The sequence below is a fragment of the Salmo trutta genome, chromosome 1 (assembly GCF_901001165.1).
Source record: "Salmo trutta chromosome 1, fSalTru1.1, whole genome shotgun sequence".
Lineage (NCBI taxonomy): Eukaryota > Metazoa > Chordata > Actinopteri > Salmoniformes > Salmonidae > Salmo > Salmo trutta.
The window spans coordinates 54,823,295-54,839,071 of NC_042957.1; the positions used below are offsets into that span (position 1 = coordinate 54,823,295).

General features: G+C 41.9%; 1 protein-coding gene across 10 annotated transcripts in view; it reads right to left on the bottom strand.

The window, feature by feature from the left end:
• The window catches only part of LOC115200839 (nuclear factor 1 X-type-like), a 153,353-nt gene extending 142,855 nt beyond the window's left edge, over positions 1-10,498 (bottom strand). For 8 of the 10 annotated variants that reach the window (XM_029764045.1, XM_029763985.1, XM_029763981.1 and 5 more), the window contains exon 1: positions 10,406-10,498. In XM_029764045.1, coding sequence (XP_029619905.1) covers positions 10,406-10,483 — 78 coding nt within the window. In that variant the 5' untranslated portion in view covers positions 10,484-10,498. Of the gene's footprint in view, positions 1-768; positions 1,556-10,405 lie in introns of those variants that run through there. The other 2 variants (XM_029763991.1, XM_029763997.1) reach the window with 2 other exon arrangements.
• Positions 10,499-15,777: the final 5,279 nt, after the last annotated feature.

Genomic DNA, 15,777 nt, shown 5'->3' on the forward strand with positions numbered 1-15,777 from the left:
GAATGGTATTGTGCTCTCCTTTACTGCCCTGAATTCAGTGAATAGCCTTTACATCTATGCGTAAATACGCAGCCGTCGGTAAGACGTTATACCGGTAGATAATATTTAACAACAGAGCACGAGAGGAAAGCTGTCTCACCAATTATCTTCCACAACTAACATTGATTTCAGCAATAAAGTCCGACTCTTAGTGTAACGTCCCCTATAAACTGTAGCCAAAATGCACTTATAAACCAAAAAGTAAATGCGCCCGTTGACTATTCACATAAGGTGAATTCGGCTTTTATGTTACTGCTTATTCAATTTCTTGACGCGTTTGGATTGTGTAACGCTGCCTTGACTTTGTGTATAATATAGATACATCAAAGTAGATGCTTGATTGGTGGAGAGCAGTGCTCTGCTTGTCAATAAGGGGGTGACAGCATGACCACGAGCTGCAACGACTGGCAGCTCAACTGCCCCGGGAATGTAGCTGAGTGGAGGATAAAGGAATATACATTATCCGCGTTATCCTTGTTCAAATATAACCCACTTCCATATATGTTTTAACATAAAATCCTATACAGTATCAATATGAGATTGGGCAGTGCAAAGTTAACTTTAATGTACTGTATTACTCTTTAAACCACTCACAAGATAAATTTGGGGTAATCATTAATAGTTTTTGATGCACTAGCTTGATGTTTTTCCTGTTTAAAGAAAACATAAAGATGTTTACGAGCTTTCAGATGCATAAAAGAACAAATGATTGATTTACACAGCACGTACCATTGTGGAGCAGGGAAATGTGCCAACAGTCTCAAATACCCATTTTCAACTCTAAAAAAGTTCAGCTTCCAAAAAAAGTGTGGGAGAGAGAAAACTACTCGTTTCTTCTGATACCGGAAGCAAAATAACCCTAATACGGGATGGCCTGTGGCCGGGCGATTTTTTTTTTTAATTGTAGTTTTACTGTTCTCCTCCAACAGGGAAAGGGACGGGAGACGGCTTATCCAAGTGAACCACTTCCCGGCTTCATTCGGGGTGTTTATGTCCGCTATTCACGCGTGGGACTTCCATGAAAAAACGGACGGCGGTTGTCGGAGCTGTGAGGACTTGTTCTGGTCGCCTGTCAGTGCGCCATCCCTTCCGTCCGCTATGTTCACCGAATACCCAGCAAGGCAAAACCGTGCAAGATGCTAGCGTCTCGTCAGCTCCCAAGTAACAGAGCAGAGGTCTCTCTTTGCAAGGGACCAACAGTAAGTCGACTCTGCTTACGCGCTCACAAATCAGCTGTTGCTTCTGTGTGCCTCAAAGAAACTCTGTGTTATCCTCATCCTCTAGTCCTCCTAATAAAAAACAACACAAAAATGGAATTCCCTTTGGTTCTTCTTCACCTGTTCTTCAATGCCCATATTTACTCGAGATAAAAAGGAGACCACAACTAGTACCAGATCTGGCACCATGGATGTTGCAAGTTTGGGAGAGAGGTGATACTTGATCATACCACTATGCCAGGCGACTTCACGAGAACGCGCATATGTATACACTAATCCCAGTACATATGACGAGTGTATTAAATAGTTGGAGTTAACGGCTGTTGAAGTGTAATAAACCCAGAAAATGTGGCGGTCCAGAGCGCGCGGAGGCGCAGCAGTGGATCGCGACCGGAGAAGCGGAGGGCTGGTGAATTATTAATAAACGGAGCGGTTCACAGTCTGTCGTGCTCAGTGAGTAACCAGGACGGCAGCTGGGGGGTTAGAGGAATTAAATACGGACTCAGAGTAAACCGTGTACGGCAGGAGATTACCACTCACCGGCTACAGTAGAGGCAGAGCGGGGACGCAGGGAGGGGGAGCAGAGAGGGAGGTGGTATGATAAAAATAAAAATCATTTAAACATTGGTCAATGATATAAGCTATAAATTACAAACCTATCTTATCGGTATTAGACTTAGATAACATTTCATCAGTATCCAAAACTAATATGTTATCAGTGCACACTGTATGCAGGGATGTTTCTTAGGTTTTTATATGGATATTTAGGCTAGTCATGCCAGATATTTTACAACGATGAGAATTTGACAGTAAAGGCCTAGCAGATATGAGGCCACAGTAAACTATAGGAAAATATTTTGTAGTCTAGATTAATATAAAAGGAAATTTTTTCAACATAATAATATACCCCATGTATGGCCGTCACGGTCCTGTTTGTGCGTTTTAGGACGAGATTAAACGAGGATTTACCACCAGTTTTGTATGATACAGAATTATTTCCACTACATTTTCTACAGAATTAATCCACATTTAGCCAACTATTGTAAGCAAACTATTATTTCTTAATGTAGCCTTAGCCTAGAGCAAGAACAGGACAAGTACACGGATTGACGAGGCTGATCATTTTTGCACCCTGTTCAAATCACTGTGATGTTATTCATATCAAACAATACTGGGCAATGAAATTCATTTGACATTTAATAGGACTTGACTTTATTAGAATATTCATTTATTCGATTTCTGCGTTGACCTTTAAGGTAAGAATATGTTGTGAGTTGTGATGCCACAAAGTATGAGCGTGCCCAAGGGATTGCAATATGCTAACTGGTTGTTCATCTCCTCTTCCGCAATATAAGTTTATGACCTTATATTTCGAAAGACCCATGAGAAACACAAGCTGTTATTTAGTGATAGAGCTTATTATGGCTCCTGCAGGTTTATAACTTCAGGAGAATCTAACAGCTGGAGAAGAGCAGATGTTGTTGTTGATGATGATGATGATGATGATGATGATGATGATGATGATGATAAAGATACAGCAATAACAGAAAGAATAAAATAATACCAATATTATTGCAATTGCAGTAATATTATTTTTAGGCTAGTATTAGACACTGATTAATATAAATATATACATTCAATTATTGTTATTATCACCATTAATCACTTGTATTTTTACTAATCATCCTTGGAAGTACCTATTTATTGCCTCCCCAGTCGAAATTCCTGCATTGTAATTTCACAGACTCAATGTCAGAAGCCTGCAATTCTTCGAATACAGTAACTTAAAAAAAATATATATAATAAGATTTCATTCTAACGAGACTGGACATGGCAAGATCAGAATGACACTTGTTTAATTTCTACGAGAAAATACATTTACCATAATACAATTCTGCTTTAGAAGGAAATGGATTACATTAATAAATGCAGCGTATCCCCAATGACACAGTTTGGCTATTTTAAAAGTGTATTCATGGTTTAAAAAGTGGTTGATTTGCATGACATTTTAGATACTTAAACAGACAGTTTGCATGTCCAATAATAGGCTGCATCCAATTCAAATTGTAATCTAAAATCCTCCAGAATCCAGGTGAGACCCGCAGGTTAGCTGTAGTAATATTCATTTCGGGATGTATGTTGCCCTAGTCTATTTAATGTCATTTAAGCATTGAGGATAAAAACACAAAAATACAAATAGGTCTACATCTACATATTAGTGTGGTTTGCAACAGAATAAGTGTTAAAACATGTCTGTCACATTTAACTAAGCTGTATTGATATTAGGCCTAAATACCTTTTCCTATTATCTGCTTTAAAATTATTATTTTTAGAAACTTTATTTTATAAAAAGAAAAACGTTTCTTTAAATTGATGGGTGCTATAATTTGTTTCAAAACTTGTGCCAAGTATGAGTTTAGGCAGTTCACTTTCAGACTAATCACTATTTTGTTCTAGGCCTAAAGAATATGTAAAGTTGTATAAGGCAGAAGATATGATACAAGCAGACCTATATCTATACAATCAAATGTGTAAAGAAAAACATGTAATATTGACTAGGCCTGTTTGTGACATAATGGTCATTCTCAGCCTTTTGTCATTGTGCAAACATCACACAAGACGTCAAGCCTATGATCATCATCCTAACCTTGGTATTGGCTTGGACAAGAAGGTTCAATATAGTTCAGAAAAAAACAAGGGAGTAGACTACATATTACTGCCTGACCATGCATTTCTCTGTCTGACGATGCTGTCGGCAAACACACAGCATCGATACCAGGCAGACACTACTTCATCCGGAAGTGTAGGATATAACAGCAAATTACACTTCTCTATTATTTTACCAATTGTATATATTTTATTTTAGCACTTTATTCGTTTATGATGTAGCCTATAGGCCTAATCAACTTAGTAAAGCTAGTTGTGTCTGTCACATGTAGGCTCTCAATGCCTCTGCAATCTGAATTCGTGATAAGCCTACTTATCTAAACGATTAGATATAGGCAACAATGTAATAGCACAAAATTATTTATTTCTGTTGAAGACAAACCATTGTTGTCTGATTTCTCATATAGCTTAATGTCAATCTTCACTTCCCTGCATGTGAAATTATTCAAAATGTAAAAACAGCATTTTTGCACACTGATATAGAATAATACAAATACGCTTTATATATTATAAACAACAAATTGACTGTGTTCACTATATGAAGTGCAGAGCAGAAAGACTCCTGCACCCGCCGGCACACTAATGAGTGCATAACAAAAACTCATCCAAAAGTTTTCAGTCAATAGAATGATTAAGTCAAAGAGGGCCAGTCGATAAAATAAATAAATAGGTAGCCTTCTATTTCTGGCGAAATAAATTGACCTACATCAAGTCAAACGAACTTGAACACGTTTTTAACCAATCCGGAAAAACCCGAAGTAGGGCCTAGGCCTAATGCATCTGCTTCATTTCATAACTCAATCTTTCATGTCGGAGTGATAAAGCCTACTCTCAGCACTTTCACCTGCCCCGCGAACCCAAATGTCTGTGTTTAGAAATGAAGAGTTGTGATTTAAGAGTTTTTAAGCATGTTCTAAAGTAGTTTATAATTTCTAACAATAATTACAAAATATTTAGGCCCAACACAATGAAGGTCACAGCGTGCATGATGTGTAGTAGTACTGTAGGCCTATAGTGAGCATAGGCCAAAAACTAAAGAGCCACTGTTGTCGTTGCACAGCCACCGCCGAGAAATAAAAATGTGCTTCTGATGGAGCCCAAATGCGTCAAACTGTTTTTCACAATCCATTCTCGTAAAACGAAACAATGTTGCTCTTGAGGTAGCATGAGGTACAGTTATAGGCTATCTGATTCTCATTAAAATGAAAATGGATTTTCAGGCATCGTTGTAAAGTGTAAGCCCTTATTTCCCAACTCCATTATTCAATTCCTTCTCTCGCGCCCCTGCACTATCCAGGGACTTTACTTGGATTCCCTTCCGTTTCTCTACAGTTTGCCCAGTATTCTCGGCTTGAGCTTTACAAAAACTGGGAAACAAAAGTTCCACTAGACAACGGCGTGTCTAGGAATGCTGACATTGGCATTGCGAACGGGCACTGGCTGAAAGAGCGGCAGACCGGCAGCCTAATTCACCGCCTCTGTTTCTCCCCCAAAGGTACTGTAGGCCCGTAACTTCCCATACTGAAGGACAAAAAAGGGCTGTTTACGCACACTCGCTTCACCTATTCCCACACAGTTCTTTAAAACAGTAATGCAACAGTTATCTCTCATGTATACCCTATCCCCGGTCTGTCTGTCATAGCTCACCGCAAAGCAAGCGTAGACAACCGGACGTATAACCTGTGCGCAATACTGTTTCAACAGCCTGCTGTTAGCAGACCATATATCCTCATGTGGGTATAGTTGTTTCATGATCTAAATGTCAGAACATAAATTGGTTATAGATTCAAAGACAGAGAATAAGTTGCATCTTGAACATCTAGGTAGGCCTACCGTCAATCTCCTGAACAAAATTGCTTTTTCAAAGGACCTTTCATCCTAAATAAAGGTGTACATTTCTGTGTCCCAGCAGACTGTACATTTCATCTAGAAAAGGACTTTGAAAAAAAAGCTGCTTTGAAAGTATGTCAGTTTTGAAGTATTGCTGCTTAATTAACTCTGCACCCCTAATGAGTTTCTGTTGGAGTGGGACTATCAAGCCTCTGGAACCACAGAGGAGATGGAGGGAGTTAAAACATCTGTATACAGGAACACATATCTACACACACACACACACACACACACACATGCACGCACGCACGCACGCACACACACACGATGCATTAGGCCTATTACCACAGCCCTGTACGTAACAAAGGCAGACAGCTAACCAGTCCAGGTATAGAGTCCACCTCCAGGCACCCAGCGGTGTGATAAATAGCATGTGACAGAGGGCTGTGATTGGCTGGCCCTGGGGCCAGAGCCAGGGTGGCTGCTGCAGGTTGCTGGAGTGGAGCTGTCCCTGGTCCCTGGCTATCCCACACTCCCCAGCCTTATCAGGCTCCTACACGGTACCGCTAGAGGAAGGCATGTCTCAGGAGGGCAGGGCTACCAGCACACCGCTTATCGTCCACCAGCAAGGAGGGTTTAGAGGTCTTTATTAACTCTGCCTGTGTGTGTGTGTATGTGTGTGTGTGTGTGTGTGTTTATAAGAAAGGTACATGTTTGTATGAGTGTATGGCTTTTGGATGTGTGTGTATTGTTTGCACATGTGTGCATGAGTGAAGTGCTTGGTGAGATGCTGTTAATCATGACAAGAACAAAGTAAATGATGATACACACTTCTCTCTGTGCCAGCTCCCACTCTTTCAGTTAAAGCTCCAGCCACAGTTCTTCAAAGCCACTGAAAGGGACAAGGTCAAGTGTTCTGTGTGTATACGTTTAGATCCGCTAGGTTATCTCTCCACACAAAGCGGGAAACAATGCAGTGTTTTCTCAGGCTGATGAACTGCAATCAAAACCAAGCCACCAACATTTCATTCCTGTGTGGAAAGACATGAAATTAAGTCTTTTTTTTGTCATTTGAGTACATGTGTGGCTCCACACCTCAGAGCCCCATTGGAAATACACTTCTTCATCTCTGTGATTTACTCAGGTCTGGCTCCAGCCAGTACCATGGAGAGGGGTATCTGCAAGGGGGTTTAAAAGAAGGGGGTTCTGGGAGAGTAGGGTTGTTCTCCCACAGGAGAGACCAGCACTGGTATAATCTGTTTTCCTGGCTCTCCATGAAAGAGTGAGGGAGACCCACTAGAGACTGGCCCTCTCAGATCGGCTGCCCCCCACCCCTACTGTCTATCTTCATCTGCTATCTCTCCATACCTCTCTCCAGCTCTCCTTTTCTCGCTATATTCTCCAAAGCTTATTTTTGTTTCCTCATCCATTTCATCTGCTATTCTGTCCATCCCTTGGTTTGCAATTGATTTATTGATTTCACTCTCAATTCCAGTCCACCCTCTGCTTGCACAAGCATCCATTTGCTTTTCCTAACGGATGTCGTTGCGTCAATGTTTCCTTATTCTTATCTAAACGTATCTCTTGGTATCTACGTTTGTATTAAACATGATTTCAAATATGGATTCATATTATTAATAAAATATGAAGAAATCCTTGTCATTATGTACATCCATTCAATTGAGAACAGCAGCTGCCAATATTCTAGTCTTTTTAGATCAGGGTGGGATTTAGCTACTACATGAAAACAATGATGTAGCTACAATTCTATCCTAGAACTGTACAGTAAGGATGCCTTGGAAGCGCAATTCATATTTGACCACAATTGAACAAAAAAAGTGACATTTCATATTATTCCTAAAATCTCTAACTTGTTTCTTTCTCCATATTGAAAACAAAATGCATTAGCAGATGGATCAGCTATAATACTGCAAATAGATTGCGGCTTCTACCAATGTAATTGTCTGCATCCTTCTCCATATTGTGATACCCATTCCCCCCTCTCTTCTTGCTCCATCCCTCTGCTTCCTGTGTTCACTCTTTCACACCTCTGAGAGGAGAGCGTTGTTTTATGGAACCGGGCCATACAGTCTGGTCTGGTCCGGTACCCTCTCCCTCTCTATCTCAATCCCTCCTTCTTTCCTCCCTGCAGTTTCCCCCCATCTTCCTCCCCCTTTTCTCCCCCATCGATGGGTAGAGCCTCCTTAGCAGTGGCAGGCTCTGTTTGGTAGAGTGGATCCAAGAGAATATGAATATTCATGACTCACCCCCCACCCCCCCACTGTCGGCGGCAACACTTGGTAGCAGCACATGGCGAGACAGCTGTTGCAGGCCAAGCCAGGCATCTGTGCAGTGGGAGAGGGAGACACCGAGAACGCCAGGCAGTGGCCGGGGCATCTGGGTAGAGAGCCAGACAGATAGACAGACAGACAGAAGGAAAGGGGCAGAGGCAGGGTCATCAGGGTGAAAAGAAAGTGGAAGAGACAGACAGAGGGATAAGAGCACCGGCGGGGTAGTTGTCTGGAGAGGAAGAGGACAGACAGCTTGAGGAGCAGGGGAGAAAGTGAGACAGACAGACAGACAGGTTGAGAAACAGGGGAGAAAGTGAGACAGTCAGACAGACAGGTTGAGGAACAGTGGAGAAAGTGAGACAGTCAGACAGACAGGTTGAGGAACAGTGGAGAAAGTGAGACAGTCAGACAGACAGGTTGAGGAACAGTGGAGAAAGTGAGACAGTCAGATAGACAGGTAAGAGGAACAGCGGAGAAAGTGAGACAGTCAATCAGACAGACAGGTTGAGGAACAGCGGAGAAAGTGAGACAGTCAGACAGACAGGTTGAGGAACAGGGGAGAAAGTGAGAAAATCAGACAGACAGGTTGAGGAACAGCGGAGAAAGTGAGACAGAAAGGTAGGGATAATGGCAGGAGGGTCTGCAGACAGACAGACAGACGTTCAGTTTTGGTAGGAGAGGTCTCCTGGACAGGAGGGACATAGGATAAAGAGACATTGAAATGTGTTTAAGCACATTTGAGTGTGAGATTTCAATGGAATGATACAGTAAGGAACAGTCTATTACAGATTTACATACATACGTATGAGCAGTCATGAAACACAACCAATGAAGACACAGAATCAGGCCCTAGCAATGACAGTAAGAGTGCTAGAACAATACTAGATGTGCTGACACGTACGTTCTGGTTAGCAGGGCCTGCTGATTCTCCACAGGGTGAGAGAACGTTCCTTTGCCAGCCATAATAACCCAGCCTTGCCAACCCCTGTGCCCCAGCACCCTGCAGTCGCCTCATCCCCTGCCACCCCCCTACATGGGGCCCCAGTTCTGGCCGGCCTCCCTATCCTTCTCCCCTCCTCCCTCTCCCCCTCTCACCAAGGAAGCAGGCCCTGTGGTGCCCTACATAGCAGTGAGCGCAGCAGGCTGGCACTGCAGGGAAGCCTGGAGTTTTCTAACTGTGTCAGGCCTCAGGACACCTCTGCGCTGTGTACCAACACACAAAGGACAATCAATGCAATGCAAACAATAGTGGTACAGAATGATCAATGCTATAAATATGTACTATTTAATATAAAGGGGTCTGATGAAAGGGGTCAAATGATTGGTGGCTGGCACCTGGTTCTGAACGTCAGGGCGCAAAAATTGTTCTAGTTGTTTTGTATGTGTATAAAACAGGATATATGATATATATGGGTGAAAAATGTAGGCTATGTGGATGCAAAAATATGACTTAAAATCATTAAGTTATGCTTTTTGATAATTATACCTCCAATCAATCCTTATTAGAAACAGTCCTCTGTCCATTTTTCTTTAAAGACTCATGGGGAAAACACTGAATATTAAGTACAAGCTGAAGTACAGTTTGAAACTATATCCATTGGAATTATCTTTAATCTCAAATATGAGATCATTTACTATTCAGTAGGTGATGTGATATGATATGATAAATGTATGCAAGCCAAAAGTAACAAGTATTTTCAAAACATTTGAAGTCACAATATTCTGAGAGTAATAGGATAGCAACAGAGATAAGATTGTATTTAATAACAGTCAGAGTCTTTATTCCGCGGCAATTGAAATATTTCATCTTGTACTGAATTATGTTAAATAATTGTGTGAGTGGCGTTAAGTATCTACCAACTTTCACTTAAAAAAAACTAGCAATGAAAGTAGAGTTCAGGGCAGCAGCCTCATTTTGTACACACACACCCCTGAGCTTTTTACCATTTAAAGTAGCCCAAAGAAAAAGCATTATTGAAAACACATAACTGTCACAATTGTCATCAGGATTTATGACTACACCATCATTCCAATATCAATTGATGCAGGTGACTCCAACTTCTCTACAGGAATACTTTCACCCAAGTCAACTAGACCCTCGCACAACAATACATCCTCTCACCAGAAATCACTTCATCAAACATTCAATCAATTGATTCCTGACCATCAACTTGCCATTTTAAAAGTAGATACCCACAGTAACAAAACATTTTCTATGCCCTATACCTGAGCAACAACCTCCACCCAAATGTCATTTTAATGAAACAAATGTTTTCAACTTAATGAAGAGATGGTCAATGGAGAGAGAGGAAAGCGAGAGTGATGGAGAAAGCGATAGAGATAGACAGGGAGTATCCCTACCATCCACCATGACCTGGCAGAGAAGTCGTAGCACAGCTGCCACCTGAGCCCTGGGTCACACTGTCTGTCCGACGCCATTCCTGCGCTCACTCCGCCAGCCAAAATCCTCTTCCCGTGATGCCTAATAAATATAGAAATAAGTCAATAAGGGAAAACACGGATGGAGCACCAATCAGGAGCTGTGTGTTACCAGGATGCACCCAGTGTGAGTGTGTGTGTGTCTGTGAGGGAGAGGACACGGACACAAAAACACCAAGAAGCCCTCTCCAAGCAGCTGTGCCCGGGCTTTCCAAGTCCTAGTACCCTGCCATATGTAGACTTAGAGAAGCACCATTTCTGAACCAATTCAAAGCTGTGGGGGGGGGGGGGGGGGGGGGGGATCAATGTGTACTTAAAGAATTTACAATTTGTTTTGTATGTTGGGCTGCCTATTGTTCTGGAAGTGCATGGTGGATACATGCTACAATGGGGTGTGAGCCAAAGTCACATGTCAGTGCCCCGTCATTGAAGTGCCTCCATGTTACAGGCCTTGTACATTTATCTTCAGTCTCTGTGAATAAAATCTAGGAATTTCACAAAAATGGTTGCTACTGATAGTGAATTGAATAAAATGACCATTGACTTCAATAACTGTGTCTCGTGTGTCCTGTCCTCCTCAAATCACCTTTGTCTTGTGGTTCATTCACCTTGCGACATGAAGTCTTCTTGGTTCCCCTCCATAATGCCTGCATATTCTAACTGGATGGAAATCTGTTGTTGATGAGCATAAAATGAAAACAAAAGAAAGCCATTTTCCTCAGTGGTATAAACATTTAGTCACTGCCCATGAGGAAAACATTACTGTGAATTCCATTTAGTCAAGCCTATTATGGAAAACAAAAAATAAATGAATGCCTAAGATAAAAATGTAACTTGCACTTTCATTGACTTTGTGCTTATTCCAAAGACACCAGTACTATTATCCATAACACTGTTTGCCACTGTAAGTCATTATTTCCATCTTACACAGATACCATATAGTCTGTCTGTCTGCCTCACTGTCTGTCTGTCCAGTATAGTCATAGCTGGATCATGATACAGATATTTGTGTTTATTCAGGGTCTCATTTGTAGTCATTGACAGACTGTGAAGGAGAGAGCCACCACAATGCCATGTATTCCCAGGTGATTTTGCGTAAGTGCTGCTGTCATCTGTGAATGTTACATGCGTGTGAACGAGTACGCAAGCGAGCAGAAGATAGAGAAAAGAGGCTGTGTATGGAGAGAGAAAGAGAGACAAAGCCTGGATGGGGACCCGAGGTGTGGGATGAGTGGTAATTATAGGGCCTGTTATGGCGTGCTAGCTGTTACAGAGAAGCTGGGCTTGGCACGTCGCCCCAATTGAATTAAAAAGCGCTAGACGGGACCCTTTTGTGTGACCCCACACGCCCCCCTCCCTTCCCCCAGCGCTGTCTTCAATCTCGCCAGGCCTCAGCGGGGCCTACAAGCAGAGGGAGTGGGCGCAATGCCTAGATGACCCCGGGTAATATGGAAATGGCTCGAGAAACTCCTAACAATACCCCATCAACACACATACAGTACATACATCCCTCATCTCTTGACTTTATCAAAACCATTCCGGCTCCAAAAGATGCTGCCAACATAAAATCATCACTGCCCTCTTTTGGAACCTGGACTTACCTCTACAGTTCCTGTGCTGCTATAATGTTATATAAGTGTTCCAGATACATTTACATGCAGCTCAAGAGCTTTCAGATACTGATGGTGTATACTGTAGGTGGATTTGATCACATTTCAAAGGTTTCTGGGCAACGTGGTTTAAGAAAAAAAAGTAACCCTGGCATTTTTTTGGCACAGCACTCCACCCGTCTTGCCCAGGACGAGGGGGTTACCATGGCATCGGAGGACACATTATAAAGCAGACCATTGTTGGGGTTTGTGTGTGTGTTTGTTTATGTGTGTGTCTGCCACATCAGGTTGCATGCCTGCGTCCTCTGAGCACCCAGACTCATACGGAACCCCGATCTAGAATACACCCACACCTTTAGCCCTGTCCATTACTCCATCATCACATTCCTACAACATTTCACATAGTCCACTGCAATACATTTTCTTGAGGTGAAGCAACTTCAAACAATGTAAAACATTTCTGTGCATTGTGTACTCATTGAGCATGCATTGCCCAAGCAGTTTCATCATTTACATACTCAGAAAAATTTCTGCTTAAAACATGGGCAAAATGAAGACATAAACACAACCTAAAATAACCTGAAGGGGAAACTGAATGTTTCATTTTTATTTCTTTCCTACTTAAATCCTTTAACAAAGAAGTGGTGTAATACAGATTTTTTTGTAATTGTTTCTGTTCCAAATTGCCCCAAACACTAAGTTATACTAAGTGTGAAAACCTGGAAACAATTTGTGGTTCACCTTAACAAATATATGTGAGTGGGGTGGAAGGAAAGCTATTTCAGTTTATAAAAGTTTGGCAAGGGTTGAAACACCCTGGCGACAATAACCTTTGACAGGTGTCTGTTCTTTGGTCCAAATAGAACTTGTGTGAGTTGAGGTGAGGCTGGATGTGGTTGTGGTGTAACAGAAAGACCGGTGGCATGCAGGAGGAGCAACCAACCTTCAGGGACTAAATGAGTACTCTGGCGCTCTCTGCTGATAGCCTTGGAACATTGCATTGTGCCCCTCTCATGGGCTGTGATTATATGTGTGGTATTCAAGAAGATGCCTGCAGAACAATGCAATACATACTGAAATGTATGTATATGATTATTTTAATATCTGTCAAGTTATTTATTTTAATATCTGTCAAAAAAAATGTTATGTATAGTGTTCATAGATGATCATTTGCAAGAACATTGGATTCATTTGTTCCAGAAAAACAAAAAGACCAGTTTGTCCTTCATTCTGCCATACAATGAGACACTATACCTAGCCCTTTACTTCAGAATAGTCAGCTAACTCTATGTACAAAAACCTAATACCCTAACATTTGTGGAACTATAGGTCAACTTAACGTTTCCATTGCTTCTTAAAGGCCCAGTGCAGTCAAAAACGTGAATTCCTGTATTATTTTTAATGTATAAATGTTTCCACACTATGAGGTTGGAATAAAACTGTGAAATTGTGAAAATGATCACAATGCCCTTGGTGTACGTTTTGGCGTGCCTTGTTGTAATCAATAACGAGAGTTCCAAACCTCTTTGCCAATAACAGCTAGTTTTCCCCTCCCCACTCACTCAGACAGTCCTAGCAAAATTGTTGCTTGAGAAATTGGTCTTTGCAAAGAAGCTATTTTTCACAGTAAGGTACGTAATTGTTACCCAGAAATGATTCAATATTGAGATAAAAACGGCTGCATTGGACTTTTAAGGAGAAGCTTCATCGACCACTGATGTCCTGAGAAAGATGGAAAGCAAATGTAATGTCAAAACTAATACATGTAACCACCTGGAAGAGACTCTTAGTCTGCCTGGCCAAATAAATGCAGTTGCATTTAACACTGTGTCTAACACGGTCGATTGGTGCTTGGCGTTGTGCAGCATGTGGCCTACAGATTAAAGCTTCAAATTAGGCTCTCTCCTGTTCATACCATGAATGCACCTTCTGTTTGACTACAAGGCCCGGGTGTGAGAGAGTGGAGGGAATAAGAGGCGGTTTTGTATCTCCTCCTGTACTGAGGGGGCATCCCATTATGATATAGGACCAGGGGAGGGCTTGGTCACAAAGGGTTAAACCTGAGTTTTCTTTCTCCACAATAAGCAGGATTGGCTTCTTTACATGTGGAAAACAGCTCCAAACAGATTTCAGCACAAGACAGGTGCCAGCATTACCATCTGGTTTGAATTTTACCCCCCCCCCCTCTTCTCTCTCTCCTCTACCCTCATACACCACCCAATCCCGCTTTGTCCAGCTCTCGCTCTCTCCTGTTCTCTTTCGACCCATCATCAAGCAAGGCTCATTCTCTCCCTGCCTGGCGGACAATTTTTAAGTACCTGGCTGAGAAGTGAAGAGAAAGCAAATAAAAAGGAATACATTTACATACACACACACACACACACACACACACACACACACACACACACACACACACACACACACACACACACACACACACACACACACACACACACACACACACACACACACACACACACACACACACACACACACACACACACACACACACACACACTTTCCCTTCAACCGATGTACAAATCAGTAAACATTGGAGGCCTATGTGTAGGCCTATCATACTAAAGTTATCACTGTAGGCTACTACAGGTTTCAGGGTGAGAAGAAAGGCCTGGAACTATTAAGTGTCACAATTTGAGATGAAATATTGAACTCCCATCTCTGAGTTGTAATTAATTATACATAATAGGTTTAGAGGACTTCTACCAAACAAGACAATGACTGCAGCCTATATCCCATAGCTCCCTAAATGTTTCCTAAAGTCGGTTCATGTTATCCTTAGTTGAACTCTTGGCTTAAGGTTCTCACTCACTGGTTTAATGGAGGCTGTCAATAAATCACCTGTGAAAGTACATGAGGCCTGCTGTCGCCAACGCCAAGCACAGGAAACCTTTGGGACTCCAACTTTATGTTCCATACTATTCTCTAAACTTGCTCCCACTGACTTGAAATGTGCTGTAAGCACTTAGGGCAACCATTTAAACACAGCCTACAGTTGGCTATTCCTAAATCCGTTGTTTTTGCCTCTCAAGTAGAGAATATAAAGCATTCCAATATGGTGAGATTCCCTTGTTGAATATAATATTCTGTATTTCTGTGAAAATATTTTTTTGTCTGCTATAGTTGAGTTAAGAAAATAGCATAGTTAAAATGAAACCATATTGTATTTTGTGAGCTTACCCAACGTTGAGTGCCAAGCCTAATTTACCGTGTGGTGCCTGTAAATTGGAGTCTCATATCTCCAACCTGTGATTTGCTCCTTCCCGGCACGAAGCTCCCGCTAATGAGCCCATTAGGACAAAGGAGAGTCCTAAATAAGCAGAAGAAAATAAAAACAAGCCAGGTGACAAATTGCTACACGGTAGAGTTGAGACTTTGTCGTCACAAACCCACAGGCATTTTCAGCTTGTGCTATGGTTTCTTCTATAGGTCTACTTTTGAGTTAAACAGAGAGTGCCAATATTTTTGGGAGGCTTAGAGAGACTTTTTGTCCTTCTTGTGTGGGACACATATCTTGCAGGTGCTGTTTTCAAAAGCAAAGGAACTTTTTGGCCGATCTTGAATGTTGAGCTGCTTGCCGTTGAGCTGCTTGCCGTTGAGCTGCTTGCCGTTGAGCTGCTTGCCGTTGAGCTGCTTGCCGTTGAGCTGCTTGACGTTGAGCTGCTT